This window comes from Bufo bufo, chromosome 2 (assembly GCF_905171765.1).
Source record: "Bufo bufo chromosome 2, aBufBuf1.1, whole genome shotgun sequence".
Lineage (NCBI taxonomy): Eukaryota > Metazoa > Chordata > Amphibia > Anura > Bufonidae > Bufo > Bufo bufo.
Window position 1 is genome coordinate 412,363,984 of NC_053390.1, and position 27,650 is coordinate 412,391,633.

General features: G+C 42.4%; 1 protein-coding gene across 3 annotated transcripts in view; it reads left to right on the plus strand.

The window, feature by feature from the left end:
• Positions 1 to 27,650, plus strand: part of LOC120989283 (stimulated by retinoic acid gene 6 protein-like) — a 173,371-nt gene that overhangs the window by 95,540 nt on the left and 50,181 nt on the right. For all 3 annotated transcript variants that reach the window (XM_040417282.1, XM_040417279.1, XM_040417280.1), the window contains exons 10-11: positions 5,233 to 5,389; positions 23,923 to 23,998. In XM_040417282.1, coding sequence (XP_040273216.1) covers positions 5,233 to 5,389; positions 23,923 to 23,998 — 233 coding nt within the window. The remainder of the gene's footprint in view (positions 1 to 5,232; positions 5,390 to 23,922; positions 23,999 to 27,650) is intronic.

Consider the following 27,650-nt stretch of genomic DNA (forward strand, 5'->3'; position numbering starts at 1 on the left):
GGCGCAAAAGGAAAGGACCAACATGGTTTCTGGAAGGCCGATTTTGATGGCCTTTTTTATTGACACCATGTCCCTTTTGAAGCCCCCCTAAAGCACCCCTAGAGTAGAGACTCCCCAAAAGTGACCCCATCTAAACTACACCCCTCAAGGTATTCAAAACTGATTTTACAAACTATATTAACCCTTTAGGTGTTCCTCAACAGTTAATGGCAAATGGAGATGGAGATGAAATTTCTGAATTTAAATTTTTGGTAACCTTACCTCACAAAAATTAAATATAGAGCAACCAAAAATCATATGTACCCTAAAAAAAGTCCCAACAAAACCGCCACCTTATCCCGTAGTTTCCAAAATGGGGTCACTTTTAGGGAGTTTCTACTCCAGGGGTGCATCAGGGGGGCTTGAAACAGGACAGAGTGTAAATAAACCGGTCCATAAAAATCAGCCCTCCAAAAACCACACAGCGCTCCTTTCCCTCTACTCCCCGCCGTCTGGCTGTACAGTAGTGTACGACCACATATGGGGTGTTTCTGTAAACGGCAGAGGCAGGGAAATAAAGATACAGTCTTGTTTGGCTGTTAACCCTTGCTTTGTTAGTAGAAAAAATGGGTTAAAATGGAAAATTTGAAAAAAAAATGAAATTCTGAAATTTCATCTCCATTTGCCAATAACTCTTGTGGAGCACCTAAAAAGGTTAACATAGCTTGTAAGATCAGTTTTGAATACCTTGAGGGTAGGGGTGCACCGAAATGAAAATTCTGGTCCGAAACCGAAACCGAAAATTCAGGATGCCCTTGACCGAAAACCGAAACCGAAACTGCCTTTTTGCCCAAATACTTTTAAAATACTTTTTTTTTAATGATTGGCGCTGTTATGGAGAGGGGGATCTGTGGGTGGCGCTGTTATGGAGAGAGGGATCTGTGGGTGGCGCTGTTATGGAGAGGGGGATCTGTGGGTGGCACTGTTATGGAGAGGGGGATCTGTGGGTGGCTCTGTTATGGAGAGGGGGATCTGTGGGTGGCACTGTTATGGAGAGGGGGATCTGTGGGTGGCGCTGTTATGGAGAGGGGGATCTGTGGGTGGCGCTGTTATGGAGAGGGGGATCTGTGGGTGGCGCTGTTATGGAGAGGGGGATCTGTGGGTGGCGCTGTTATGGAGAGGGGGATCTGTGGGTGGCGCTGTTATGGAGAGGGGGATCTGTGGGTGGCGCTGTTATGGAGAGGGGGATCTGTGGGTGGCGCTGTTATGGAGAGGGGGATCTGTGGGTGGCGCTGTTATGGAGAGGGGGATCTGTGGGTGGCGCTGTTATGGAGAGGGGGATCTGTGGGTGGCACTGTTATGGAGAGGGGGATCTGTGGGTGGCGCTGTTATGGAGAGGGGGATCTGTGGGTGGTGCTGTTATGGAGAGGGGGATCTGTGGGTGGCGCTGTTATGGAGAGGGGGATCTGTGGGTGGCGCTGTTATGGAGAGGGGGATCTGTGGGTGGCTCTGTTATGGAGAGGGGGATCTGTGGGTGGCGCTGTTATGGAGGGGGGGGATATGTGCACTGTTATGGGCATAACAGTGCACAGATCCCTTTCCCCATAACAGTGCACAGATCCCTTTCCCCATTACAGTGCACAGATCCCCCCTCCCCATAGCAGTGCCATAGACCGATCCCCCTACCCATAACAGCCCCGGCCCTGCTGCTCACAGTATCACTCACTGCATCTTTATTTTACCTTACAATCGTGACGCTCCAGTAACAACTCTGCAGGCAGAGCGGAGGGCGGCGTAACGTCACTTACTCACGTGATGCACCTGCTCCGCCCACTTTATGAATGAAGGAGGCGGAGCAGGCGCGTCACGTGAGTAAGTGACGTTACGCCGCCCTCCGCTCTGCCTGCAGAGTTCTTACTGGAGCGTCACGATTGTAAGGTAAAATAAAGATGCAGTAAACCGCCCGCCCGGCGCCCGCCCGCAGATGGTGGGTGACAAATCCCACACCCCATATTTTCGGCCGATATGTAACAATATCAGCCGAAATGGATAAGGTACACCCCTACTTGAGGGGTGTAGTTTCTTAGATGGGTTCACTTTTTTGGAGTTTCTACTCCAGGGGTGCATCAGGGGGGCTTGAAACAGGACACTGTGTAAATAAACCGGTCCATAAAAATCAGCCCTCCAAAAACCACACGCCGCTCCTTTCCCTCTACGCCCCGCCGTCTGGCCGTACAGTAGTGTACGACCACATATGGGGTGTTTCTGTAACCGGTAGAGTCAGGGAAATAAAGATAGTCTTGTTTGGCTGTTAACCCTTGCTTTGTTAGTGGAAAAAATGGGTCAAAATGGAAAATTTGGCAAAAAAATTTAATTCTGAAATTTCATCCCCATTTGCGAATAACTCTTGTGCAACACCTAAAGGGTTAACAAAGTTTGTAAAATCAGTTTTGAATGCCTTGAGGGGTGAAGTTTCTTAGACGGTGTCACTTTTATGGAGTTTCTACTCTAGGTGTGCATCAGGGGGGCTTCAAATGGGACATGGTGTAAATAAACCAGTCCAGCAAAATCGGCCTTCCAAAAACCATACGGCGCACCTTTCCATCTACGCCCTACTGTGTGCCCGTACAGTAGTTTACGGCCACATATAGGGTGTTTCTGCAAACTACAGAATCGGGGCAATAAATATAGCATTTTGTTTGGCTGTTAACCCTTGCTTTGTTACTGGAAAAAATGGATTAAAATGGAAAATTTGCCAAAAAATAGAAATTCTCCAATTTCATCTCCATTTGCCAATAACTCTTGTGCAACACCTAAAGGGTTAACGACATTTGTAAAATCAGTTTAGAATACCTTGAGGGGTGTAGTTTCTAGAATGGGGTGATTTTTGGGTGGTTTCTATTATGTAAGCCTCACAAAGTGACTTCAGACCTGAACTGGTCCCTAAAAATTGGGTTTTTGAAAATTTCAGAAAAATTTCAAGATTTGCTTCTAAAACTTCTAAGCCTTGCAACATCCCCAAAATATAAAATATCATTCCCAAATGATCCAAACATGAAGTAGACATATGGGGAATGTAAAGTAATAGCTATTTTTGCAGGTATTACTATGTATTATAGAAGTAGAGAAATTGAAACTCGGAAATTTGCAATTTTTTACACATTTTTGGTAAAAAAAATTTACTTCATTTTACCAGTGTCATGAAGTACAATATGTGACAAAAAACAATCTCAGAATGGCCTGGATAAGTCAAAGCGTTTTAAAGTTATCACCACTTAAAGTGACACTGGTCAGATTTGTAAAAAATGGCCTGGTCCTTAAGGTGAAATATGGCCGTGTCCTTAAGGGGTTAATAATAAAATTGTATTTTATATAATTGGAGGTGTAGTCTTATTGCGTTTTTCTTAGTTCTGGTTTTGTCTATGATTTTTTTATAACTTAATTAAAAGGAATGTGCATTTTCTAAAACAATTTGTCTTATAATCTGTCCCATATGCACCACAAGGACTGCGGATAGCACCAGTTATTTACAAGCTGCATGTCCATGTTTTGAGGCTTTTAGGTCTGGAGAAATATGTAACAGTTGGAATTTAGAATGTTTTATGGCACCGATTTAACTTGGGAGGGACACATGTTGCAATATGTGGTCCAACTGCACTAGAAGAAATAATGGGATTATAGAAAACAGGTCAGCAGATTTGAAAACAATGATGCAGACATAAGCCAGAAAACTTTATCATTTTACCCACTGTGGTAAACTCTGCTTGATTTAAGAGTTGTAATGAAATAAGAGGTACCTATTTAAATGGTCACTAACTTTTCACAAAACTTTGCATAAATCAATAGTACACGTGACTGTAATAATCTTTATAATATATCTTATCTTAACAAAATGCCTTGTTCTAGAGTTATCAGCTGTTTCTTCCTCTCCCCTCCTTTTCTAAAATGATGTTGTCTCTGAAATTTATGAGAAATCTGCCTTAATGAGACCAGGATGGCTATCTGCTCACTGAAGGATCAGATTAGGGTACTTTTACACTTGCAGCAGAGGATTTCGGCAATCCGGATGCAAACGGATGCATTGAAAAACCGGATCCGTCTCTCCGGTGTCATCCCGAAAAACTGATCCGGTAGATTTAAATGTCTGCGCATGTGCGGACCGGAAGAACAGATCCGTCAATGCTGCAATTTTAAAGGCACTAATACATTTCAATGGAAATTAATGCCGGATCCGGCATTCCGGCAAGTGTTCAGGATTTTTGGCCGTAGAGAAAAATGCAGCATGCTGCAGTATTTTCTCCGGCCAAAAAACGTAAGAGGGACTGAACTGATGTATCCTGATGCATACTGAACGGAATGCTCTCTATTCAGAATGACGGAACTCAATACCGGAAAAGAAAAATGCTAGTGTCAAAGTACCCTTAGATGATGCCATACAAGTCTATGGAAAGGGAAGGAGTGAGCAGAAGCTGAGTAAGACAAGAAAGACAACACACAGGCAAAAAGATTACTCCAGCTAAATATTAAATTTAGATCTCAAACGTAGTGCTTTATTTATATCCATACAAGTGAATATTTCTATGTAATGTCCTCTATGATCCAAGATCTAGCATACAGATCAGAAAACTGCCAGATACAAGTCATATAATTGCTAGATATAGTGTTATTTCTCATATGTACACACTTTACTACTGAATGATGCAAAGTTTGTTGAAAGGTTAGGTGCTCTTTAACTAACTGTTTTTGTCAGCTGGTGCCAGGGATCTGGGTGAGGGCATAAGGATTATGAACTTCATAGTTGTGCAGCACAATGGTTAGAACTTCTACTTGAGGTCAGGGTAAACATCTTTATGGTTTGTAAGCATGCAAGGAAGGGTTCAGCACAGTAACTTGAATTTTTATACATCGAGGTGTACACACTTTCAGAGCCAGAGAGGGCCAAGCCCCTATGTAATGATGTCCACAGTGTAGCATGTGCAAAATTGCAGACTCCCTTTAATAATACCTGCTTAAGGCTGGGTTCACCTAACGTTTTTGTCTTATGATTAACGTATAAACAAAATGTATAAGTTAAACTGATGAAACAAAAATCAGCTGCCGCAAACCGAGCCTCCAACACAGATGTGAACTCAACCTAATATGACTGCCTGTTTTTGACATTCAGAGACAATGGAAAGACTTTAGACTTGTGATATGCTGATCATGGTAGGAATTTCATTTTTTTTCTTATATTAATTGTCCTTTTTTCAACAGTTTGTTTCTGTAGAATACAGTGGTTACAGCAAAATTGCAGGTTTGCTAAAATGTTTGGAAGAACAAATGGAACAGGTAGCGCCAGATGTAGCGCCTTCATGGGAAGCATACAATCAATCAGTTGTTTCAATGAAGGAGTTCAACGAAGCATTAAAGGGTAAACTTTTATTTTTCCAGATTAAAATATGATCATGTGGGTGATTGAGTCAGCACAACCCTGTATGCAGGTGCACAACGCTATGGCGAAATACATATACAAATGCAAAATACAAATGCAATAGCACTCTGCAACCAGCATTCTGCCCTGCCTCTATGCTGGATGAGGCATTGGTGTACATTTTGGCCAAAGCGTAATAAGCCACTCACCACGTCAAGGTCGCCTCTATGGAGTGGTCCCTAACACTAGTTCCTACCTGTTTATGGGCCATGACAGCCACGCAAAATCCAGGGAATGCAGGTGCAGCATGCACGCTAAGCACACTCTGCTTTTAACCCCGTCCGGTGCCATTACAGCTTTCATCGGATCCAGGGATGCAAGTACCAACATGCATGCTGAGCCCACTATATACTTCTCCTGGAGCCAAATGGCTACTGGTAGGTGCTATATAAGCAGACTCAGTTTTATACTGACTTTAAAACCAGCCTCCAGGACAGATTGACTGGTCAGGTGTGCACGACTGCAAGAAGATCGCCATGCCTCCAATATATACTACAAAGAAAAAATGTGGGTGATTGAGTCAGCACAACCCTGTATGCAGGTGCACAATGCTATGGCGAAATACATATACAAACGCAAAATATAAATGCAATAGCACTCTGCAACCAGCATTCTGCCCTGCCTCTATGCTGGATGAGGCATTGGTGTACATTTTGGCCAAAGCGTAATAAGCCACTCACAACGTCAAGGTCGCCTCTATGGAGTGGTCCCTAACACTAGTTCCTACCTGTTTATGGGCCATGACAGCCATGCAAAATCCAGGGAATGCAGGTGCAGCATGCACGCCAAGCACACTCTGGTTTTAACCCCGTCCGGTGCCATTACAGCTTTCATCGGATCCAGGGATGCAAGTACCAACATGCATGCTGAGCCCACTATATACTTCTCCTGGAGCCAAATGGCTACTGGTAGGTGCTATATAAGCAGACTCAGTTTTATACTGACTTTAAAACCAGCCTCCAGGACCGATTGACTGGTCAGGTGTGCATGACTGCATGGAGATCGCCACGCCTCCAATATATACTACAAAGAAAAAATGTGGGTGATTGAGTCAGCACAACCCTGTATGCAGGTGCACAACGCTATGGCGAAATACATATACAAACGCAAAATACAAATGCAATAGCACTCTGCAGCCAGCATTCTGCCCTGCCTCTATGCTGGATGAGGCATTGGTGTACATTTTGGCCAAAGCGTAATAAGCCATTCACCACGTCAAGGTCGCCTCTATGGAGTGGTCCCTAACACTAGTTCCTACCTGTTTATGGGCCATGACAGCCACGCAAAATCCAGGGAATGCAGGTGCAGCATGCACGCCAAGCACACTCTGGTTTTAACCCCGTCCGGTGCCATTACAGCTTTCATCGGATCCAGGGATGCAAGTACCAACATGCATGCTGAGCCCACTATATACTTCTCCTGGAGCCAAATGGCTACTGGTAGGTGCTATATAAGCAGACTCAGTTTTATACTGACTTTAAAACCAGCCTCCAGGACAGATTGACTAATCAGGTGTGCATGACTGCATACAATCAATCAGTTGTTTCAATGAAGGAGTTCAACGAAGCATTAAAGGGTAAACTTTTATTTTTCCAGATTAAAATATGATCATCTTGAAAATCCTGAAGAGAAACAATATAAAATATTGTCATTTAAAACCTTTTAATGGCCAACTAAAATAAATGATTTTATTGTAGCGGTCAGAGGAGGGAGAGACCGCAAAGCAGGATTCAAGTACAGTACAGCGGACAAGGGGACTGAAACAAAAACTGGCTTTATTAAAGAACCAGATGTAACTGCTGGAAAATCTGATTAACGTTTATAAACAGGTTTACACAGATTACATGAACACGAGTTAGAATAAATGCGTTCCACAGTATACACATCAGAGTCCATGCTACACTCAGCTAGTATACTCCTATCTATCCCTGCTACCCAGGGGACGCTTCTGCACTGCACTGACTAAGTCCCTGACTCTATAACCTATCACAGGAAAGCACCGATGCCACTCACAGTTCTGCAGATTCTCTTGGATCCAATAAGATGCAGTCTGGCTCCAGGTCCGGTCGCTTGCTTGTCTGTCTTTCTCTCTGTGGTCACAACAGATGCAGCTCTCCACCTCTGGCAGGAAGGATCCGGCTGGTCTCTATACACGGTCCCACTCTGGAACACACAGTGAAGTCCTCTGTGTGCAGCTCCACAGCTGTCAGGAAAATCTCAGCTAATATAGCCTCCTGCTGCTCCAGTCTTTTTCGGTTATCTCTCAGCAGTCCATCTCTCCCTGTCATCTCAGCAAGGTCCCAGCAACTTCTCCAACAGCCCGGGAAAAACTTCTTAACTCTTTCTTAGCCTCTGGCCAGCACAACTCAGGTTCCTGTTTAGTCACAGTGGCCTCTGGTGGACGGAGGGAAACATGACAGTCTGCATAGATATAAGTGCTGGAAATGGTGGATTCAGGGCTGCCTCTTACATCATAAGGCAAGCTTTCGAGACTCTGAGGTCCCTTCTTCAGGCCAGGAATGAAAAAATCTCTAATGAAACATGGTTTCAAGCTAAGTTTGTTAGTCTCCTCAGATGTTGTAGAGGCCATAAAACCTTGAGACAAATTCTGTCCTGTGTTGAGTGTATCAAAGACAGACATAAATATGTATTCCCAAACTTGTCTATCCCTTTGGGATTTGAAATGACCCTTTAATATTAATACTTGGAGGTCTGTAATACAGTACTATGGCCAGGATCGCTAAAATGTTTGGCAACAGGGAATGTTGTCTTTTTCCTCTTTATAGTATGACGGTGAGACCTTATCCTCGCCCTAAATGTCTGCCCTGTTTCTCCCACATTAAGATCCTGAGTTGGACATTTAGTGCACATAATGAAGTACACCACATTGGATGCAGAACATGTGAATATTCCAGGAATCTTATAGTCCTGCTGGGTGTTGGAGATGCGTATCCTGTCTGTGGTTAGTATGTGTGAACAGGTTTTGCAGCTCCTCACATTGCAGAGATAAAGTTCCTTTCTGTATATTGGATGGTAGTGGACTCCTGATGTTTTCCTTAGTACCTCTAGTTGTGGGTTGTAGGTCACCACTAGAGGTACACAGTCATTGCCTTCTTGAAAATGAAATCCTAAGTACATTTCTTGGGTTTCCATAAAGGGGAGGTCTACCTTCAAATTCTAAAACACATCAGAAGATGTCTTCGGATGTTGCCTGTAACCCCCAGCTAAGCTGAGTGCTGTACCTTCTTACTTGAGATCTACAGATCTCAGAGTCTATTATCGCCGATAGTAATTTCCTATTTACTGCAACTGGAGATTGGAACAAGAGATTCTGATAACAGACTAGGAGAACTCTAAAGGCGGGTTTACACCGCACAATATCACAGCTGATTGTCGGGAAGGAAGCGTTCCTTCCCAACAGTCGGCTGCTCGTTCAGCGAAGGAGACCACTGCATTTACAAACAGCGATTTCCTACACAGAATGAGGACAAGGGATCGCTATTGCAATCCCTCGTCTCTATACAGAATCATTGCTGCCCAGAAATGATAATTGATGTGCCTGCACGAACGAGAGTTCATCGGGTGATCGGTGGCACATTTAGATGGGCAGATTGTCGGGAACGAGCATTCGCAGGAACTGTCATAAAATTTGCCCGAAAATCGGCCCGTGTAAATTCACCTTTAGAAGACAAAAGGGGCATATCACTTAAAACAGTGCTTCTCAATTTCAGTGATTTCAGTGTCACACGGCACAGTCCCTCACTGATGATGTCTTCTGACATGCCTCAGTGACACACCTGAAGATGTTTTAAGGTGGACTTGACCTTTAACAAGTGAAAACAACACATTTTGCTATTTTCTGTTAACCATATATAAGTATGCTATAAATATTTATCACACATGCTTTTTTTTTTTTACATAAAGGGACTTTATCATATACAGTCATGAGAAAAATAAAGTTCATCTGAATGCTCCAGACCAGTAAACTCCCAAAACGTCAGCCTTTATACAGGTGGTCACATTTGCTGATGATCAGTTAATCACCAACACCTGGCTTCTACTCATCCTTTAAATTCCTATGGAAGCAGTAAGGCCTCCTTCACACGGGCATTGCGGGAAAATGTGCGGGTGCGTTACGGGAACACCCGCGATTTTTCCGCGCGAGTGCAAAACATTGTAATGCGTTTTGCACTCGCGTGAGAAAAATTGCGCATGTTTGGTACCCAAACCCGAACTTCTTCACAGAAGTTCGGGCTTGGGATCGGTGTTCTGTAGATTGAATTATTTTCCCTTATAACATGGTTATAAGGGAAAATAATAGCATTCTGAATACAGAATGCATAGTAAAACATCGCTGGAGGGGTTAAAAAAATTTTAAAAAAATTTAACTCACCTTAGTCCACTTGATCGCGTAGCCCGGCATCTCCTTCTGTCTTCATCTGATCTCTGTGCAGCTACAGGACCTGTGGTGACGTCATTCCGGTCATCACATGATCCATCACCATGGAAAAAGATCATGTGATGGATCATGTGATGACCGAAGTGATGTCACCACAGGTCCTATTGCTGCACAGAGATCAGATGAAGACAGAAGGAGATGCCGGCTACGCGATCAAGTGGACTAAGGTGAGTTAAATTTTTATTTTTATTTTTTTAATCCCTCCAGCGATGTTTTACTATGCATTCTGGGGAAAATAATAATGATCGGGTCTCCATCCCGATCGTATCCTAGCAACCGTGCGTGAAAATCGCACCGCATCCGCACTTTCTTGCGGATATTTTGCGATTTTCACGCAACCCCATTCACTTCTATGGGGCCTGCGTTCCGTGAAAAACGCAGAATATAGAACATGCTGCGATTTTCACGCAAACGCACAAGTGATGCGTGAAAATCACCGCTCATGTGAACAGCCCCATAGAAATGAATGGGTCGGTATTCAGTGCGGGTGCAATGCGTTCAACTCACGCATCACATCCGCCCGGAATACTCGCCCTAACAGTACTAATTTTTCACACACAGTTTTTGCTAAATAAATGATGACACTGTGTAATTTGTCATGTGTTGCTGTTCATCCAATGTTGTCATTTTAAAGGAAATGTCATCAAAAATGATATATTGTTTGAATCACTTTTTCGTGTTAAATGTATATTTTTTTTGAATGTAGACAAAATGAATACAAGGTACTAGCTAATGTATTGTGATTGCCTATATTGTCTCCTTTGCTGGCTTGATTAATTTTTCCATCACATATATACACTGCTTGGTTCCTATTGTGTAAATGACATTTTTGTGTTTAAACAGTTTTTTAGATTTTTATTTATTTTTCCATATCACTTTCAATACTTATCTATACAATCCTGCAATTTTCACACTGGCCACTAGGCCTAAGAAATGTTAACTCTTCATGTAATTTGAGCACAACTAAATGGGCCATAGACCCAATGGACAAGACCTGACCCCCACTGACTTAAATGGGAAAGTTTTCTAGGCATTCTCTGTGACATGTGCAGAGGTCAGGAAGGGACGGTCGTCAGTTGTGGGCCATCATCTAGGATGGATTGTGCAATTAGGCAGAGACAGTAGTGCAGGTGAAGTTAAGGCTCACTATCCCCTGCCATGACAATAAACTGTGATTTCACCTATTGTGGATTCTGTGTTATCTATATAGAGGTGTTACTTGTCATTGTAATTCTGCCTCTGGTGATAACGATAATGGCTACTGGAAAGTTACTTTTGCAGAACAGGAAATCATGATCTGTTATTAGGCCCAGTGGCCAGTGTGAAAATTGTGTTATACAAAATTTATTAAATATAGATAGTGACATGGAAAAAAAAAATATGTTTCACACAAAAATGTGATTTACACAATAGGAAACGAGCAGTGTATAATGCAGTGATGGGCAAACTACGGCTCGCAGAGCTGCTCATGCGACTGCGATGGGAAGTGACTGAGCCGGGTTGAGTTCAGGCGGCGATTGAGGATTCCATGCTTCCTCCTAGGGCCGTTTCTAAAGCCGGGCGAGGACGACAGAAGAGGGGGGCGTCGTCAGCAGGGCCCATCACCGGAGGGGGGCCCTTTCTGTCCGGAGGCAGCAGGAGTGGAGATGAGCACTTCCATTGTGGAAGCGCTCATCTCCATATTCATCTGTATCGCCGTCCTCAGGACAGCGATACAGATGAATGGTGCAGGGGAGAGGCATCTCCCTTGCCCGTTCCTCTGATAGGCTACAGGCCTAGTGCCTGTAGCCTATCAGAGGCCGGTGCAGGCGGCGTGATGACATCATGGAGCCGTCTGAGCCATACAGAGCGGGACACAGGCCTGCAACGCATCACTGACAGCAGCATAAGGTAAGTATATGTGTTTGTTGTTTTTATTATTTATAGTATACTGTGGCAAGAAGGAGGGTGGGGGCCCTATATACTGCCAAAATATGGGGGTGACTATGGAGAAGAGGGGGAAGCACTATGGGGGCCACTATGGAGAAGAAGGGAAGCACTATGGGGGCCCTATATACTGGCACAATATGGGGGGGCACTATGGAGACTTTGATGCCTTAGCAAAAAAGGGAGACCAACAACACTGTTCCCACTAAAATTGAAGGTGAGTTATACATACTATGTTATGAAAGAAATACATTGCATAAAAGTTTTGTACAATAACTTTTTTTATGCTTTTTTACCTTGAATTAAACTAAACCTTTAATGTTACGAAATTTAAATTTAATTTATATTAATTCACACAAACGCCCCATCCATCTACTCTTGGTCTGGCCCCCGGGTCCAATATATGAACCCATTGTGGCCCACGAGTCAAAAAGTTTGCCCACCTCTGGTATAATGTGATGGAAAAATGAATCAAGCCAGCCACGGCAGGCAATACGGACAATCACAATACACAATTAGTAAGTGCCTTGTATTCATTTTGTCTACATGATAAATGCCATTTTCTGAATTGAGACAACCCCTTTAAGACCTTCCAAAGACCAGATTTGTTTATTTTGCCCTGATACGTTAAAACCATAGAATTTGAAGAGGTTGTACTCTACCAGCCATTTACAAAAACATTTTATTGCTGTATAATAGGTACAAAGGTCTTGCAGATATGAGACCTTTTAATGGTTTAGAAAAATAAAATAAATGAATGATGTGATCATTAGTGACCTTCGTAATAAGCCTTTTTTGGGCCTTAATAACCAATATTTTTCCATATTTCATTGTCGAATACCAAGAGCTATAACTTGTTTTTTGCAGGACAAGTTGTAGTTTTTAATGGTGCCATTTTGGGATATACATAACTTACTGATTAACTTTTATTTTATTTTACTTTCTGGGAGGCTGATGGGAAAAAACTGCAATGCTGCCACTGAGTTTTTAAGTTATAAAGTTTGCTACATTCTTTTTACGTTTTACTAATTTTGCACACCTTTTAAAAAAAAAACTAAATGTTTTTGCATCATGGCATCCCAGGATCCATAACTTTTTTAATTTTCATTCTACAGAGTTATGTGAGGACTTGATTTTTGCAAGACGACTTGTAGTTTTTATTGGTATCATTTTGGGATACATAACACTTTTTAATCACTTTTTATTCTGGAGCTGAATCCAGGGATCCTGCCATACAGACCAGGAATAGGTGTGGAATCACGAACACTCAGAGGGACAGACTTAAACTTGCAAAATGAAAATACATACACAGCATATATATACACAGCAAACACACGTAAATACAGTATATAACATATACACACATATATACATACACATACATATAGCATATACACACATCTAGTATACAGCATGTACAAACACACATAGACAGCATACACACACACACCATCATTCACTGTTTTGCACTAGTTTTATCAGGGAGATTCCGATGCACAGAATGTATATTAGGTAATGCACTATGCCATCCATTTACATATACATAGTAACATAGTTTGTAAGGCTAAAAAAAATTGTCTATCCTGTTCAATCTGATATCCTGCAAGTTGATCCAAAGGAAGACAAAAAAAAAACTGTGAGGTAGAAGCCAATTTTGATAATCTTTCTGGGTACTGTAGTCCACCCATTCCAGTTATTACTTTAATTGCCCTCCTCTGAACCCTCTCCAGCTCTGCTATGTCTGCCTTGTTCACAGGAGCCCAGAACTGTACACAGAACTCCATGTGTGGTCTGACTAGTGATTTGCAAAGTGGTAGGACTATGTTCTCACCACGGGCATATATGCCCCTTTTGATGCAACCCATTACGTTACTGGCCTTGCAATTTAACATTGCTAATTTAATCACAAGATCACAACTCCTTCTTTACAGCCCCAAAATGAATTAAGACCCCAGACCAGACACCTAAGTGTATTCAGACACAAACCCCACAGTAAATACAGACTGCAGAGAGCTAAATCAGTATAATAACCAAAGGCTGTATTAGACAGCCAGGTGATGCAGGTCTGTTCCACAGTGGAGAAGACCAGTGCTATTAAATGCAGCGATCTCCTTCACAATATTGAAAGAAGTGAAAGCTAATGCCATCGCTCGTCCCCACACTGAATCATTGTTTATCTGCAGCAGATCGTGGTTAGACAGCACGATCTGCCACCAGCAAACAATGTTTTTTAAACCTGTTGAAAGACTGAGATTGCCCGAGGAACAGGACAAGAGAAGTGGTACTGTGCAGTGTCCAAATATACAGAATAACAGTAGATACTAAGAATTACACCCAGCATACAAAACAAGCGAAGTGGTACTGTGCAGTGTCCATGTACACAGAATAAGAGCGAATACCTAGAATTACACCCAGCATACAGGACAAGAGAAGTGGTACTGTGCAGTGTCCATGTACACAGAATAAGAGCGAATACCTAGAATTACACCCAGCATACAGGACAAGAGAAGTGGTACTGTGCAGTGTCCATATATACAGAATAACAGCAGATACTGAAAATTACACCCAGTATACAGGACAAGAGAAGTGGTACTGTGCAGTGTCCAAATATACAGAATGAGAGCAGATACTGAGAATTACACCCAGTATACAGGACAAGAGAAGTGGTACTGTGCAGTGTCCAAATATACAGAATAACAGCAGATACTAAGAATTACACCCAGCATGCAGGACAAGAGAAGTGGTACTGTGCAGTGTCCATATATACAGAATAACAGCAGATACTGAGACTTACACCCAGCATACAGGACAGGATAAGCGGTACTGTGCAGTGTCCATATATACAGAATAAGAGCGAATACCTAGAGTTACACCCAGAATACAGGACAAGAGAAGTGGTACTGTGCAGTGTCCATATATACAGAATAACAGTAGATACTGAGAATTACACCCAGTATACAGGACAAGAGAAGTGGTACTGTGCAGTGTCCATATATACAGAATAACAGTAGATACTGAGAATTACACCCAGTATACAGGACATGAGAAGTGGTACTGTGCAGTGTATATATATATATATATATATATATATACAGCAAAAACGAAGGCAGCACTCCAGGTTGTGAAAAGAAGTGGAAGGTTTATTCACCCAACCAGCAGCAACGTTTCAGCTCTCTCTATGGAGCCTTTGTCCAGCTGAGTAACATGTGCATAATGGCATACATAAATAGTGACAGTAATTAACATGATTACAAATCAATTCCAATAGTCATAGACATAAATAAGATGAATATAAAAATAACAATCATGTAAATGGTATAATTCATCCATACAACTAGTATATATATAGTGACGAATAGGTGCATATAAAAATATACATGGTGTAATTCATATTGGGTACAATATGCCCTAATCTTGCATAATTGGTGATTATTACAAATGTGAACAGATGTGTAAGTATATTGAAAAATTACTTAAAAACCTTTGAATGGGTAAGAGGCTGAAGCGGCATGGTGGAGACTGCTGGCGTCCGGAAACCGCAGCGGCGCATGCGTCGCACCGTATATTATCGCGAGACTTGTACCAAAACTGAGTAACGTTGCTGACCATAACAAAGATGGCCACAATGGAAACATGAAGTAAGGGCGCATGCGCCACAAGGCGTTAACGCCCATCCAGCTTGACACAGCACTAGTTGATAGAATGTATACCGCATATTTAGCAGAGAAGCCGATCCATAGATCGGGGGCCGGCGGTTCAATGCCGGTCACCGTCAGGACATCCGTCTTGACAGGTGGGCGTGGCTCTCATACCAGCTCCACCCTGTCGTCCAGATTTATCGGCGCATCCGCTCCAAAACGCTCATACCTGTCATGTAGTGACTAGTCCAAATGAGGGATCAGCCACAACAGACTGCAGGAGCGTAAGGATCCAATGCATCGGTAACCTTAATATGGTGAAAATATATAAAAAAGAAGGAAAATTAAAGCAGGATTATCCAACCGTCCGTGTGATGTGACCCCAGTCCCCCTTACAGGGGCTAAAGCCACAGCAGGCAGACAGGGACAATCACTGCACCTTTCAGCAACGCAAATAAGTACAAGAATGTGAATAAGGATCGCCGACACAGTTCCTCCAGTCTTCACCCCAAATGTCCATTCATAGTATAAAGTCATAGTAAGATCCTGTATAAAACAGAGGAGATAAGGAGAAAACCAATTAGATAAATAGCACATGTTATTTTCCATAGACGTAATCAGAAAAAGAAAGGACATGCATAATCAGCAATTAAACAACCCTAAACTCCACATTTAGGCCCTGAGGTTTCAGGGTGCCCAAAGTGTAAATCCAGTATAGTTCACGTTTTTTCAGTAATTTGACACGATCACCCCCTCGTCTGGAAGGAGTTATTTGTTCCAGAATTCTAAATCTTAGGTCATTTTGTGTGTGTTTAGCATCAGCAAAATGTTTTGACACTGGGAGATCCATTTTTTGTTTCCGAATGGAATAGCGATGTTGATTGAGACGAGTTTTGACGTCCCAAGTAGTCTCCCCAATATATAAAAGGTTACAAGGACAAATCAGCAAGTACACAACATACGACGAATCGCACGTTAGGTACTGTCTGATTTTAACATTCTGTCCTGAAATTGGATGGAGAAATGTATCACCTTTCAGCATCAGCTTGCAATTAATGCAGTTGTAGCATGGGTAACAACCCTTCCTGGTGGATCCAAAATAAGACTCGCATGTCTCCCTGGATGTGCCAATATCTGATTTGACCAGTCTGTCGCCTAAATTGCGACTGCGTCGATAGGAGCAAAGAGGTGGAGCCTTAAACTCCTCAATTTGTTCAAAGTTACTAGCCAGAATGCGCCAATGCTTTCTGATAATGGCCGCAATAGTCGTACTATTGGTATTATACTCAGAGACAAAAGGGATCCGGGGCTGGGATCATTTAGGATCACCTAGTCCCGCCTTAATAGTCTCTTTAGTAAGGGGTTTCACCCTATTAGTATGTTCTTGGATAAGCTTTTTAGGGTAACCACGTATCTGGAATTTCTGGCCCATCTCTTTTAATCTACCATCAACTAGTGCTGGATCTTGCACAATTTTCTTCACACGAAGAAGTTGACTAAAAGGGAGTGACCTAAGCATAGGTTTTGGATGGTGGCTCTCGTAACGCAACAGTGTGTTTTTGTCGGTTGGTTTTACATACAGGTCGGTTATTAGCTTGTCATTTTGGATGCTGACCTGGGTATCCAAAAATTGTATTGTAGATTCAGAGTGGGAGAGTGTAAATTTCACACTAGGATCAATGGTATTAAGGAAAACGTGGAAGGCGATGAGGTCCTCCGTGGCGCCGACCCAAATCAGGAAAATGTCGTCGATGTATCGCCACCACCCCAGCACATGGCTGAAGTGGTGGCACACATAGACGACAGACTCCTCAAGATGGGACATGTAAAGATTTGCGTAAGTCGGCACCACGTTGGACCCCATCGCGGTACCACGCAATTGTAGGAAAAAGTCATCCTGAAATAGGAAATAATTCCTAGTCAGGATGAACCTGAGAAGGGAACTCAAGAACTGTTGACAGTCAGTACTGTATTGTGTCTTTTCTAGAGTCTGTTCGATAACTCGTATACCTAACTCATGTTCTATTGAGGTATAAAGGCTTATCACGTCGAATGAAGCCAGTATTGCCCCCTCTGGTACGGACAGATCTGCAATTTTGGTTAAAAAATCATTGGTATCTCTGATGTGGGAACGTGATGCTGCTGCATAAGGACGCAAGATTTTATCAAGGAAAATGGCTACCTTACAAAACAATGAGTCCACGCCCGAGACGATGGGGCGTCCCGGGGGCGGAGTCAGAGATTTGTGTATTTTCGGTAAAGTATATAAAATGGGCGTTGTCGGCTTGTCACAATATAAAAATGAAAAAATGTTGTCATCAATTATACCTTTCACTTTTGCTCTAATCAGAATATCCTTTAGTTCTCTTAACAGCACAAACTTCGGATCATTATTAAGGCTCCACCTCTTTGCTCCTATCGACGCAGTCGCAATTTAGGCGACAGACTGGTCAAATCAGATATTGGCACATCCAGGGAGACATGCGAGTCTTATTTTGGATCCACCAGGAAGGGTTGTTACCCATGCTACAACTGCATTAATTGCAAGCTGATGCTGAAAGGTGATACATTTCTCCATCCAATTTCAGGACAGAATGTTAAAATCAGACAGTACCTAACGTGCGATTCGTCGTATGTTGTGTACTTGCTGATTTGTCCTTGTAACCTTTTATATATTGGGGAGACTACTTGGGACGTCAAAACTCGTCTCAATCAACATCGCTATTCCATTCGGAAACAAAAAATGGATCTCCCAGTGTCAAAACATTTTGCTGATGCTAAACACACACAAAATGACCTAAGATTTAGAATTCTGGAACAAATAACTCCTTCCAGACGAGGGGGTGATCGTGTCAAATTACTGAAAAAACGTGAACTATACTGGATTTACACTTTGGGCACCCTGAAACCTCAGGGCCTAAATGTGGAGTTTAGGGTTGTTTAATTGCTGATTATGCATGTCCTTTCTTTTTCTGATTACGTCTATGGAAAATAACATGTGCTATTTATCTAATTGGTTTTCTCCTTATCTCCTCTGTTTTATACAGGATCTTACTATGACTTTATACTATGAATGGACATTTGGGGTGAAGACTGGAGGAACTGTGTCGGCGATCCTTATTCACATTCTTGTACTTATTTGCGTTGCTGAAAGGTGCAGTGATTGTCCCTGTCTGCCTGCTGTGGCTTTAGCCCCTGTAAGGGGGACTGGGGTCACATCACACGGACGGTTGGATAATCCTGCTTTAATTTTCCTTCTTTTTTATATATTTTCACCATATTAAGGTTACCGATGCATTGGATCCTTACGCTCCTGCAGTCTGTTGTGGCTGATCCCTCATTTGGACTAGTCACTACATGACAGGTACGAGCGTTTTGGAGCGGATGCGCCGATAAATCTGGACGACAGGGTGGAGCTGGTATGAGAGCCACGCCCACCTGTCAAGACGGATGTCCTGACGGTGACCGGCATTGAACCGCCGGCCCCCGATCTATGGATCGGCTTCTCTGCTAAATATGCGGTATACATTCTATCAACTAGTGCTGTGTCAAGCTGGATGGGCGTTAACGCCTTGTGGCGCATGCGCCCTTACTTCATGTTTCCATTGTGGCCATCTTTGTTATGGTCAGCAACGTTACTCAGTTTTGGTACAAGTCTCGCGATAATATACGGTGCGACGCATGCGCCGCTGCGGTTTCCGGACGCCAGCAGTCTCCACCATGCCGCTTCAGCCTCTTACCCATTCAAAGGTTTTTAAGTAATTTTTCAATATACTTACACATCTGTTCACATTTGTAATAATCACCAATTATGCAAGATTAGGGCATATTGTACCCAATATGAATTACACCATGTATATTTTTATATGCACCTATTCGTCACTATATATATACTAGTTGTATGGATGAATTATACCATTTACATGATTGTTATTTTTATATTCATCTTATTTATGTCTATGACTATTGGAATTGATTTGTAATCATGTTAATTACTGTCACTATTTATGTATGCCATTATGCACATGTTACTCAGCTGGACAAAGGCTCCATAGAGAGAGCTGAAACGTTGCTGCTGGTTGGGTGAATAAACCTTCCACTTCTTTTCACAACCTGGAGTGCTGCCTTCGTTTTTGCTGTATGTTCACAATTGGACCTTGGTCACAGGTCTTATAAGGAGGACTTTTTGCACCCGCATATATTTTTTGAGTGCTGCTTCTTTCTTTTTCTTCTTTATATATATATATATATATATATATATATATATATATACAGAATAAGAGCAGGTACTGAGAATTACTCAGTATACAGGACAGGAGAAGTGGTACTTTGCAGTGTCCATATATACAGAATAACAGCAGATACTGAGAATTGCACTCAATATACATATGAGCAGATATGCAAAATTACACCCAGTATACAGGACAGGAGAAGTTGTACTGTGCAGAATGGAGTGCTGCCTAATTTTTTTGTTTGAGTGGTGTTGTGTGGTACCTGTATGTATATATATATTATATAACAGCAGACACTGTGAATCCTGTATAAATCTAGATATATGGCTGTGTTTATTAGAGTATACAGGACAAGAGAAGTGGTAAAGTGCAGTGTATATATATTATATATACAGTACAGACCAAAAGTTTGAACACACCTTGTCATTCAAAGAGTTTTCTTTATTTTCATGACTATGAAAATTGTAGATTCACACTGAAGGCATCAAAACTATGAATTAACAAATGGGGAATTATATACAGTGGGATGCTAAAGTTTGGGCAACCTTGTTAATCGTCATGATTTTCCTGTATAAATCGTTGGTTGTTACGATAAAAAATGTCAGTTAAATATATCATATAGGAGACACACACAGTGATATTTGAGAAGTGAAATGAAGTTTATTGGATTTACAGAAAGTGTGCTATAATTGTTTAAACAAAATTAGGCAGGTGCATAAATTTGGGCACTGTTGTCATTTTATTGATTCCAAAACCTTTAGAACTAATTATTGGAAAGCAAATTGGCTTGGTAAGCTCAGTGACCCCTGACCTACATACACAGGTGAATCCAATTAGGAGAAAGAGTATTTAAGGGGGTCAATTGTAAGTTCCCCTCCTCTTTTAATTTTCTCTGAAGAGTAGCAACATGGGGGTCTCAAAACAACTCTCAAATGACCTGAAGACAAAGATTGTTCACCATCATGGTTTAGAGAAAGGATACAGAAAGCTGTCTCAGAGATTTCAGCTGTCTGTTTCCACAGTTAGGAACATATTGAGGAAATGGAAGACCACAGGCTCAGTTCAAGTTAAGGCTCGAAGTGGCAGACCAAGAAAAATCTCGGATAGACAGAAGCGACGAATGGTGAGAACAGTCAGAGTCAACCCACAGACCAGCACCAAAGACCTACAACATCATCTTGCTGCAGATGGAGTCACTGTGCATCGTTCAACCATTCGGCGCACTTTACACAAGGAGATGCTGTATGCGAGAGTGATGCAGAGGAAGCCTTTTCTCCGCCCACAGCACAAAAAGTGCCGCTTGAGGTGGGCTAAAGCACATTTGGACAAGCCAGCTTCATTTTGGAATAAGGTGCTGTGGACTGATGAAACTAAAATTGAGTTATTTGGCCATAACAAGGGGCGTTATGCATGGAGGAAAAAGAACACAGCATTCCAAGAAAAACACCTGCTACCTACAGTAAAATATGGTGGTGGTTCCATTATGCTGTGGGGCTGTGTGGCCAGTGCAGGGACTGGGAATCTTGTCAATGTTGAGGGACGCATGAATTCCACTTAGTATCAGCAGATTCTGGAGACCAATGTCCAGGAATCAGTGACAAAGCTGAAGCTGCACCGGGGCTGGATCTTTCAACAAGACAACGACCCTAAACACTGCTCAAAATCCACTAAGGCATTTATGCAGAGGAACAAGTACAACGTTCTGGAATGGCCATCTCAGTCCCCAGACCTGAATATAATTGAAAATCTGTGGTGTGACTTAAAGAGAGCGGTCCATGCTCGGAAGCCATCAAGCCTGAATGAACTAAAGATGTTTTGTAAAGAGGAATGGTCCAAAATACCTTCAACCAGAATCCAGACTCTCATTGGAACCTACAGGAAGCGTTTAGAGGCTGTAATTTCTGCAAAAGGAGGATCTACTAAATATTGATTTAATTTCTTTTTTGTGGTGCCCAAATTTATGCACCTGCCTAATTTTGTTTAAACAATTATAGCACACTTTCTGTAAATCCAATAAACTTCATTTCACTTCTCAAATATCACTGTGTGTGTCTCCTATATGATATATTTAACTGACATTTTTAATCGTAACAACCAACTATTTATACAGGAAAATCATGACATTAACAAAGTTGCCCAAACTTTCGCATCCCACTGTACATAACAAACAAGTGTGAAACAACTGAAAATATGTCATATTCTAGGTTCTTCAAAGTAGCCACCTTTTGCTTTGATTACTGCTTTGCACACTCTTGGCATTCTCTTGATGAGCTTCAAGAGGTAGTCCCCTGAAATGGTTTTCACTTCACAGGTGTGCCCTGTCAGGTTTAATAAGTGGGATTTCTTGCCTTATAAATGGGGTTGGGACCATCAGTGGCGTTGAGGAGAAGTCAGGTGGATACACAGCTGATAGTCCTACTGAATAGACTGTTAGAATTTGTATTATGGCAAGAAAAAAGCAGCTAAGTAAAGAAAAACGAGTGGCCATCATTACTTTAAGAAATGAAAGTCAGTCAGTCAGCCAAAAAATTGGGAAAACTTTGAAAGTAAGGGCTATTTAACCATGAAGGAGAGTGATGGGGTGCTGCACCAGATGACCTGGCCTCCACAGTCACCGGACCTGAACCCAATCGAGATGGTTTGGGGTGAGCTGGACCGCAGAGTGAAAGCAAAAGGGCCAACAAGTGCTAAGCATCTCTGGGAACTCCTTCAAGACTGTTGGAAGACCATTTCGGGGGACTACCTCTTGAAGCTCATCAAGAGAATGCCAAGAGTGTGCAAAGCAGTAATCAAAGCAAAAGGTGGCTTCTTTGAAGAACCTAGAATATGACATATTTTCAGTTGTATTACACTTGTTTGTTATGTATATAATTCCACATGTGTTAGGCTACTTTCACACTTGCGGCAGAGAGATCCGGCAAGCAGTTCCGTCGCCGGAACTGCCTGCCGGATCAGGCAAAATGTATGCTAACTGATGGCATTAGTAAGACTGATCAGGATCCTGATCAGTCTTAAAAATGCCTGATCAGTCGAAAAAATGCATTGAAATGCCGGATCCGTCTTTCCGGTGTCATCCGGCAAAAACGGATCCGGCATTTATTTTTTCACCTTTTTTTCAGTCTGCGCATGCGCATACCGGAAGGACGGATCCGGCATTCCGGTATTCTGAATGCCGGATCCGGCACTAATACATTCCTATGGGAAAAAATGCCTGATCCGGCATTCAGGCAAGTCTTCAGTTTTTTTAGCCGGAGATAAAACCGTAGCATGCTACGGTTTTCTCTTTTGCCTGATCAGTCAAAACGACTGAACTGAAGACATACTGATGCAAACTGAACGGATTACTCTCCATTCAGAATGCATGGGGACATACCTGATCAGTTCTTTTCCGGTATAGAGCCCCTGTGACGGAACTCTATGCCGGAAAAGAACAACGCAAGTGTGAAAGTAGCCTTAATTCATAGTTTTGATGCCTTCATAGTCATGAAAATAAAGAAAACTCTTTGAATGAGAAGGTGTGTCCAAACTTTTGGTCTGTACTGTACATACTGAGAATTACACCCAGTATAGGGGACATCAGTAGGGCTGGGCAGTTCCCATTTTAACAGGATTCACTTACAGGCTGCTCCCTTTTGATCAAATGTGACCTGCACTTGTGATTAAAATCTTATAACATCTCCTGAATACAGTGATATTGGGATTATTGTGTATAGGGGTTTTGTCATGTTTTTGCCACGGATTGCGTAAAAAAACGTGAGACAGCTGCTATACAGCAGCTGAACAATAAACCCCACAACTTAGCCTCCATCCCTGTACTGCCCTAAAGTTATGTGATATTATTGTATTCAGGGCAGTGCAGAAATTCATAGCCGGAGGTTAAATTGCCGCCATCTGCAATCCTAGCAGAGCGCCGCGTGAAGCCACCGCCTCAGTCTGCTTCATCAGTGGTACGCCCCTGATGTCACATTGTCCAAACTGCTTCTTGTCCCTTCTATGTACTGTTACATCAAGGTGTGAGAAGGGTTTTTAGGGTGGGTTTTCACGCTGCGGTTTTGGTGCGGTAGTTTAACGGAAAACTGTAGCAAGCTTTTGCAATTTTTGCTAATCTTAGCAGAACAGTGGCCTTTTTCTAATGAATAAGATGTAATCACAGCACAAAATGCACACCAAAAAACTACAGTGTGAACACATCATTTTATTGCTTTACTTGTTTTTTAGGTGTTTGGTTTTTCACTACTTTCCTGGCAAGTGCAGTCACGTTATCCTACATTTTTCACATATTAGTCTGCTATAGGTAAGTTATTACTGCATAATATTGTATGCTTCTATAACGAGACCAGTGATCACATGCTGTTGTCAAATGTTATAGCTAGGGTTACACAGCGAGTTTAAATCTGAATGTCACTTTAATATGCACCTACTAATATTGAATGTGATCATGCTGCGATCTGCCAAATACTGTGCCTACAACACCACAGTCAACATTAATCCAAACCTGTTAGAGTACTGTGCCACAACAGTATCATTCTGTGCTATGGCCGCACAATATTGGCAGTCTTAGGCCCCTTTCACACGGGCGAGATTTCCGCGCGGGTGCAATGCGTGACGAGAACGCATTGCACCCGCACTGAATCCGGACCCATTAATTTCTATGGGGCTGTGCACAAGAGCGGTGATTTTTTACGCATCACTTGTGCGTTGCGTGAAAATCGCAGCATGTTCTATATTCTGTGTTTTTCACGCAACGCAGGCCCCATAGAAGTGAAAGGGGCTGCGTGAAAATCGCAAGCATCCGCAAGCAAGTGCAGATGCAGTGCGATTTTCACGCACGGTTGCTAGGAGACGATGGGGACCCGATCATTATCATTTTCCCTTATAACATGGTTATAAAGGAAAATAATAGCATTCTGAATACCATGGTGATGGATCATGTGATGGACCATGTGATGAGTGTAGTCCAGGGTCCTATTCCTCACAGATGAAGACAGAAGAGATGCCGGCTGCGCGAACAAGTGGATTAAGGTGAGTTAAATTTTTTTATTTATTTTTTTAACCCCTCCAGCCCTATTGTACTATGCATTCTATATTCAGAATGCTATTATTTTCCCTTATAACCATGTTATAAGGGAAAATAATACAATCTACACAACCTTGAACCCAAACCTGAACTTCTGTGAAGAAGTTCGGGTCTGGGTACCACAGTCAGTTTTTTATCACGCGCGTGCAAAACGCATTGCACCCGCACGATAAAAACTGAACGGAACGCAATCGCAGTCAAAACTGACTGCAATTGGGTACCTACTCGCGCGGGTTTGCCGCAACGCATCCGGACCTTATCCGGACACGCTCGTGTGAAAGAGGCCTTAATGTCACACGGTCACAAGTCGCCATGTAGCACTAGCTTAAAACCTAAATCATCAGCAGCTCTTATTGCTTTTACCTATGCAGTGTTTTTATACACATTAACCTGAGATATAAAGTCTGGACGTCCATATACTTAGTGATTTATGCCGAATGTGGTTAACCAAGGGTTGTTGCGGTTTTCTAATATTTTTATGGGCCACATGGCATCTACAGGTGAAGCATATTACATGCAGGTTGTGCTGAGAAAATCTATAGCACGATTAAAGGGGTTTTCCGAGAGTTATTTTTTTTACTGATGACCTATCCTCTGGATAGGTCATCAGTATCTGAGCGGTGGGGGTCCAACACCCGGGACCCCCGCCGATCAGCTGTTAAGAAGGTAGTGGCGGTCCAGTGTGCGCCAATGCCTCCTCGCAGCTTACCAAGCACAGTGCCATACATTGCATAGCGGATGTGCTTGGTATTGCAGCTCAGCCCAATTCAATTCAGCTGCTCCTAAGCCGCATGATCGATTAACGTATCATCACTGGCCTAGGAAAAGCAGAGAGAATGCCGCAGCTCTCACAGGAGCGCTGCTGCCTTCTTAAACAGCTGATCAGTGGGGGACCCAGGTGTTGGACCACCACAGATCAGATACTGATCACCTATCCAGAGGATAGGTCATCAGTAAAAAATAATCTCAGAAAACCCCTTTAAGTGTGCTACAAATTTCCTCAGAACAACCTGCATGTAATATGCTTCACCTGTAGAAGCCATGTGGCCCAAAAAAATATTAGAAAGCCCAGACAACCCTTGGTAAACCACATTAATGGACGTCCATACTTTATATCTCAGGTGAATATGTATAAAAACACTGCATAGGTAAAAGCAATAAGATCTGATGATGATTTAGGTTTTAAGCTAGTGCTACATGGCCTCTTGTGACCGTGTGACATTAAGGCCTCTTTCACACGGGCGAGATTTTTGCATTGCACCCGCACTGAATCCGGACACATTCACTTCAATGGGGCTGTGCACATGAGCGGTGATTTTCACGCATCACTTGTGAGTTGAGTGAAAATCGCAGCATGCTCTATTTTGTGCGTTTTTCACGCAGTGCAGGCCTCATAGAAGTGAATAGGGCTGCGTGAAAATCGCAAGCATCTGCAAGGAAGTGCGGATGCGGTGCGATTTTCACGCACGGTTGCTAGGTGACGATCGGGATGGAGACCCGATCATTATTATTTTCCCTTATAACATGGTTATAAGGGAAAATAATAGCATTCTTAAAACAGAATGCATAGTACAATAGGGCTGGAGGGGTTAAAAAAAATAAAATAAAATAATTTAACTCACCTTAATACACTTGTTCGCGCAGCCCGGCTTCTCTTCTGCCTTCATCTGTGAGGAAAAGGACCTGTGATGACGTCACTGCGCTCATCACATGGTCCATCACATGAGCCATCACCATGGTTAAAAGATCATGTGATGGACCATGTGATGAGCGCAGTGAAGTCACCACAGGTCCTTTTTCTCACAGATGAAGGCAGAAGAGATGCCGACTGCGCGAACAAGTGGATTTAGGTCAGTTAAATAATTTTTTTTTAAAATTTAACCCCTCCAGCCTTATTGTACTATGCATTCTGTTTTAAGAATTCTATTATTTTCCCTTATAACCATGTTATAAGGGAAAATAATACAATCTACACAACACCTGACCCAAACCCGAATTTCTGTGAAGAAGTTCAGGTTTAGGTACCAAACATGCCGATTTTTCTCACGTGTGTGCAAAACGCATTACAATGTTTTGGCGGAAAAATCATGCATGTTCCCGCAACGCACCCGCATCTTTTCCCGCAACGCACCCGCAACGCCCGTGTGAAACCAGCCTAAGACTGCCAATACAGTGCAGCGCAAGGGAGAGCTTGGGAGCATGAAATGCTCTGATGCTCATCTCAGAGGGGCTGCCTGGATGAAGAAGGGGATATATCCAGGTTCAGCTCTGAACCCAGACAACCCCTTCAAACATAAAATATATTTATATATGCTATGTTAGATAAAGCACTGATCATAGGGACAGACTCTATTTTGTATATTCTGACTGGTTTTCTGTCAGATTATACAGAATAATGTCTCTCCCCATAATTACTGCTTAATCTTGCATAGCAGATTTTATAAGCTTTAGTTAGGAGATAAGCATATGATTCATGGGGGAAATGAATGGAGCGCCAGGGCTCATGCTTGACCTGCTGTTCCAGTTAAGGGAACCCTCGTTCACATGATTGGTGGGGGTCCCAGCAGTTGCACCCACACCGGATTCCCATTTATAATATATATTGGTCTTTCTACAACTTTTGAGTGTATTTTTATTAAACATTTGGCTCTGTTTTTACAATTGGAGCTCCCTTCCACTGTCTGCAGTGGCAGCTCAATCCCTGTATGACTTCACTGTATCTTTCCATACATTATAAGGAGAACACAAAGTTACACAGAGCTGTGCTTATGGTCCAAGCTGTTAATCTCGGATAACCCCTTCACTCCAATAGCCTTCACTCCAGAATTCCGGTTTCAAAAAATCGCAAAATGAGGCTTATGTGACTTTT